At 38.9% G+C, this 6,100-nt stretch overlaps 1 protein-coding gene across 1 annotated transcript; it reads left to right on the top strand.

The window, feature by feature from the left end:
* Positions 1 to 5,134: 5,134 nt before the first annotated feature.
* On the top strand, positions 5,135 to 5,752 carry LOC115230709 (116 kDa U5 small nuclear ribonucleoprotein component-like). The gene has a single exon (XM_036499774.1). The coding sequence runs from the start codon at positions 5,135 to 5,137 to the stop codon at positions 5,750 to 5,752; it is 618 nt and encodes a 205-aa protein (XP_036355667.1).
* The last annotated feature ends 348 nt before the right edge of the window (positions 5,753 to 6,100 follow it).

Here is a 6,100-nt window from a genome sequence, read left to right as displayed (position 1 = left end):
CAAAGGCGCCAACGAGCCTCATCCAGACTTATAGGTACCCATCCATTCAGCCTGTTTAATTTTTCTATTGTTTGATTTATTACTACTCCAATTACAATGTACATCCGTTGGACGAATAAATAAGGAATAATAGATAGAGCTTATTCGGTCACATCCTAAGAATAAACAGGAAAACTCCCGCAAATCTCGCAATGGAACACCACTACGCTCCTCATCCGGGAACGACCTTCTGAGCAAATAACGAATTACTCTAGCAACCCTACTGTATCAAGACCTAACTTTGATTGGAAAAGGGTTAAAATCAGCAGACGATCTTAAGCACCTGAAGGAACTATCGAGGAACAGATCTTTTAATGTCCTTCGCCTGCATGTGGAGGATGAAGAGCATGTCTGGCGATGGACGGAAAACATTCAACCGAGGCTTAGACAGATTCCAATCCTCAGAGAATTGTAAATTAATATGACTCTGGTAATCTCCAATTTTAGTTATGGTATAAGCCACAAGAAAATAAATTATTTAAAATTTTATTAAATAATTCCTTGCTAGAATAATAATTAATATTAATAAATTAAAGAAAACACACATCGTCAATAAACTAACAAATGAACCAACCACCTAACCTTTCAACCATTGTTTCCCGCCAAACTTCTCATATAATTAAAAAAATACCTCAAAAACGTGGAATGCAATGGCCAACATTAACTAATTCTAAATGGAATTGTCTATTGTTGAAGCGGCTGCAATTTCTGCTCCTAATAGTTTACAAATACGATTTTTCGGCTTAATTTTTATTCTTAAAAAAATAGACAAATCCATTAAATTTAACTTAAATTAATAAAAAATGAAAAAATAATTAAAATCTATTGCTTATACGTCGAGATTTATACCATGCCTAAATTTGGAGATTACGACTCTAACTTAAATTGTTAAATAATATAAATGAAACAGAGTACAAAAAATGTATCTTGTTAAGTATCTCAAAATATATATAATGAGAGTTGCAATCAAGAAAATAATGTTGCATATTCAGATGATTCATTCGTCGAATGAACATGCCATATATGCAATAAAAATCCAACAACACAAATTAACAAAAAACGTGCATATAAATTTATTTTTAAGATAATTATTTAATTCAAAATTTTATATTTCTACAAAGTTTATAATTTTAAATTACCCCCTCGACAATAATGACATTGTTCTCTCATACGCTGACGACATCGTATTAGCCTCACGGGACCGAGACATCCAGAAGGCTTCTGAAAGGCTCCAAGCTAACTTGTATCGGCTGAACATATGGCTGACGGACAACCGGCTCGTGGTAAACGCGGCGAAGTCCGGCACGTCCCTCTTCACTTCCGACAAAAGATTGGGAAGAACTTTAGTCGACTTAAAGCTGAATAATATGTCCGTACCCTTCTACAAGAGTCAGACGGTCCTAGGTGTAACCCTCGACATGCACCTCTGTTTCTCACCACACGCAGACAACCTCCTTTGCAAATGCGAAAAAAATTGAACATCCTCCGAACTCTATCCGGCATATGGAAAAACGAATCGCACCCGGTACTGGCGAATATCTACCGCCAGTACTTCGAACCTTCTATCGCCTACGCCTGCGGATCATGGGGTTCGCGGTTATCGTGGTCCAACAGGAGGCGAATCTAGTAGGCCCAACAAAGGGCTCTCAGATTAACCGATCGTTGGTCACATGATAGCGAACGCCCCGGTCCAGCTTCTCTGGAAGACCTTATCAAGCTGAATCTCGGTCCGTCAGCAAACGCCTCGTCAAAAACGGCCTGCCGCCCGGTGCGATCTTGTGTGGGCTCGTGGAAAGATCACCGAGCGAGAATGAGGTCCCTGGTCGAGTGCATCGGGATCACGTGACTTTTGTTTGACTCTTATCGTGGTCTTGGCGGTTAAATAAATAAAAGTTACATAAATTAAACCGATCTGTGTAAAATTTAATAATCTCTTTAATATCCATGGCCATAGTCAGAGGCAATACTCTGGCTATCTGCCAATAACCAGTTTTCTTTAGTCTTTCTTTTTTTATCAATAAAAAACGTTATAGTTAAAAAAATCTCTTTATTGAATGCGTAGATCAAAAACAAAATTAGATGCTACAAAGCAAGTAACTAAAAGAATAGTCAATAACTAACTAAGAATGGTTCCTCATTCGCTGAATGAATGATCTTTGGTTTTCAATCCAAATAAAACAGAGAAAACAACCATATCCCGCCTCGCGGCGAGAAACGAGAAGTGGAGAACTTGCAAGAAAGTTGGATCTCTCCTTGGGGATTCAGCAAAGGTTATTCGAAGAAAAGTGCTGGCTGTTGCTTCTTTCAATAAAACGTGGGCGGGAAGCCGACGCGATCGAGAAAGAATTAGAGCGTACTATCGCAAGGGATATCCGCTCGAAAAACCATCTTGTTTTCTTATAACATTACTTCACAACACACTGTTTTTATCTGCGTAATTAATTGAGCTGAAATCTTAACTAGTCCAAGATACTTTTATTTTTGGTGTTCATTCAAGACTCTGATTAGATCATTTATGTCCTTTGCATGGTCAACTAAGTCATGTCTTCTTCATATTCACCCATATTGAAACGAGTTTCCGTGGGCTCTCGCGAGGTCAGACCAAGCAAGCATCCTGGGGGATAAATGTAGCAAAAGTTCAACGCTTGTGAGCCACAAAATGCCTTAGCTAGCTTTTTCAGTGCACTTACAAACAAATCTCCGCTAAAGTGTTGATTGAAGGATCAAAAAGAGTCGACCACCTATTTCTAAGCATCCTTAAACGTTTTTCAATTTTTAGAAAGAGATTTAACCCAGTCTTCTCAGACTGTTGACTCGGTGTCTTATGCGATGGCAAGAACGATATTCTCTCTATCTGACGTCTACCTCTCCAATGAGGTTTCCGTCCTGCTTAGGCTCATTAAAATTATTTTTTTCATTTAGGTGGATCATACATTGACAAATAGCACGTTATTTTTTTATCTCAGGCAATATAAGTTCTCATTGTCTCTTTATTTTTCGGAGTGATTTTAAATACTTTTAGAGAACTTAATTGAGAGGCAACGAGATATTTCCTGTGCATTCAAATTATTCCTGCATATTCGGTACATAGGTAGGAAATGACTAATTTGTGCCTACAAAACTGTGTAAAAACACTTTTGTATAGTTAATCATTCTTCACGTTCGTAAGCTTTCTTAGACCTAAGAGAGCCTGGAGTTCGGTTTTTGTGGAAAAAAGTCCAATTTTTATTCATATTTAAATAAAAATTGTTTTTATTAAATTCCAAAATTAATAATTAAATTAAAGAAACGAGTTTTTGTTGTTGCCACACAAGAAATGGACGATTACAAATATGACGAATACGGGAATTACATAGGAGATGATTTGATGAGCGAAGATGAAGAACAATCACCCGTCGAAGACGAGCCAATGGACATTGCTAACGACGACAATCAAGTACCCGTCCCACTGCATGATCATCTAAGGATAATGATGTTGATGAACCTTCTTCTATGGCAGTTATCCTTCACGACGACAAAAAATATTATCCCCTATCTGAGGAGGTCTATGGAAAGGAAGTCCAGGTTTATTTATTGCTTATTGAGCAAAGGTATTTACTCGTGAAGAGGACACCCAAGACTTTACTGGTTTTCAAAAAAATGTTAGTTTTTATAGAGCCCATCGTCCAACCAATCAGAACAATGAAGTTCTCTCATGTACAGGCTAAACTCCCAGAGGCCGTTTATGATTTCCAGTTTTTTTTAATTCAAATAAATTATTAGTTTCATGACTGAATTGATGGACAACCCGTATTTTATGAGGAATGTGACTATTTGCGGACACCTTCACCACGGAATGGTTGATTATGTATACCCTCATTCTAGACATCATTTATTGACTGCTTAATCGAACAGACTCATCCCACATTTCGAGCCCGTGAAGGAACGCAAGTTTGATGCTGAGTAATTAATTTAGCCATATTTTACAAATCACCTTTTTTTGGAAGAACAGGTTATATGATTGTCTAGTCAGCCAATAGAGGGGAGTCAGTATTAAAAGCACTCCCATAACTATTCTGATGCAGAATTCCAATTCCAAATCTTATGTTCTAAACATCATTGACTCACCCGGACATGTCAATTTTTCTGACGAAGTTACAGCGGCCTTCCGAATTTCTGATGGGATTGTTTTGGTTGTGGATGCACAAGATGGAGTTGAGACTATTTGTGACTATTTCAGATTATGATGAACACTGAGCGGCTACTGCGCCATGCAGTTGAGCAACAATTAAGCATTACGTTGGTTATCACAAAAATTGACCGACTCATTTTTGAGCTAAAATTGCCCCCGAGTGATGCATATATAAAACTGAGGCAAATAATAGACGAAGTTAACAATCTCGTCAGGTTTGTTACTTTCTATTAATAAAAATGTCAATTTTAATTCATTTTTAGCCTTTACACAGAGGATCCGGAACCATTGTTGTTGTCGCCCATTCGTGGGAATGTATGTTTTTCCTCTGCGAAATATAAATTCTGCTTTACTTTGTTGTCATTTGCCCAGTTTTATCATGAATATTACGGTTTTTGAGTTGTATCTGACATTTCAGGCGGGGGCTTTGATCCTGTTGATTTTAGCAGACGGCTGTGGGGCGATATTTTCTACAACCCAAAGACGTTTGTTACTGAATTATTTTTAGTCACAAAATATCTCTCAAGACGTCTTCGAAGAGTCATAGCATTCAGAGGACTTTTGTGGCCTTTATTTTGGATCCTATTTACAAGATTTTCGCTCAGGTTTTGGACAATTATTTAGACCGCAGGTTGTAGGAGACGTTGATACTTGTTTCCCTCGATTAACGGACGAATTGGGAATTAAACTCTCTAAGACTGAACGGAAAATGAACAGCACCTCGGAATTACTTAAAATTATAATGGAAAAGTTGTTCTCGAGATCCTTTAGTGGTATGGTCTGTTTTTGTTAGATCAGGTTTTGTGGACATGTTGGTTGAGTTCATACCCTCGCCTTTGGAAAATGCCCGTTCCAAGGTTGTTTCGACATACACCGGTCCTTTGCATGACAAAATAGGCGAAGCAATGCTAAAATGCGACCCAAATGTTTGTCTTTGTATTTCACATCCAGGGGCCTTTAGTTATTCACAGCACAAAGTTATACCCAACCCCTGACGCAAAGAGTTTCTACGTTTTTGGTCGTATTATGAGCGGGACGATTAATTCGAACCAACAAGTCCGTGTTTTGGGAGAAAACTATTCGATGGAGGACGAGGAGGACTCGAAAATGGCGTTTGTGGGACGTCTCCTTGTGTCCGTGGCACGATACAACATCAGCGTAAAGCGAATATCGGCTGGGAATTGGATTATGATTGAAAATATTGATGCATCAATTAGCAAAACTTCGACAATCGTAGACTGTGACCAGCAGGTTAGACAGATTGGTATATCACAGGCTTATATATTCCGCCCTCTTAACTTCAACACGTGTTCTGTCATCAAAATTGCGGTTGAGCCAGTAAACCCTTCAGAACTTCCTAAAATGTTGGATGGACTTCGGAAGGTGAACAAAAGCTACCCTCTGTTGACTACGAGAGTGGAGGAATCGGGCGAACATGTAGTTTTGGGAACCGGGGAGTTGTATTTGGACTGTGTAATGCACGATCTGAGACGACTGTACTCTGAAATAGGTTATTTCTGGGATGTTAGTCCTAGACATTAAAGTGGCTGATCCAGTGGTTACTTTCTGTGAGACGGTGGTGGAAACCTCGTCGCTCAAATGCTTTTCTGAGACTCCTAACAAAAAGTAGCGACGTCATGTTTATTGGTAGATGCAAGATTACCATGATTGCTGAACCATTGGAGAAGGGACTGGCTGATGATATCGAGGGAGGGGTGATACGACTTGATTGGCCGAGGAAGAAGCTGGGAGAATTCCTACAATCTAAATACGAATGGGATTTGCTTGCAGCTCGTTCCGTCATGGCATTTGGTCCTGATTCCACATCTCCCAATGTTTTATTGGACGATACTCTACCGTCAGAAGTAGACAAACGACTAATGGCCACTG

This window comes from Octopus sinensis, unplaced genomic scaffold (genome assembly GCF_006345805.1).
Source record: "Octopus sinensis unplaced genomic scaffold, ASM634580v1 Contig16160, whole genome shotgun sequence".
NCBI lineage: Eukaryota > Metazoa > Mollusca > Cephalopoda > Octopoda > Octopodidae > Octopus > Octopus sinensis.
Note: the sequence above shows the minus strand (reverse complement) of the source record. Positions and strands in the feature narration are given on the sequence as shown.

Excerpts from the sequence above, each read along its gene's own strand:
- LOC115230709 (XM_036499774.1), top strand. The coding sequence starts at position 5,135 with ATGTTTGTCTTTGTATTTCACATCCAGGGGCCTTTAGTTATTCACAGC.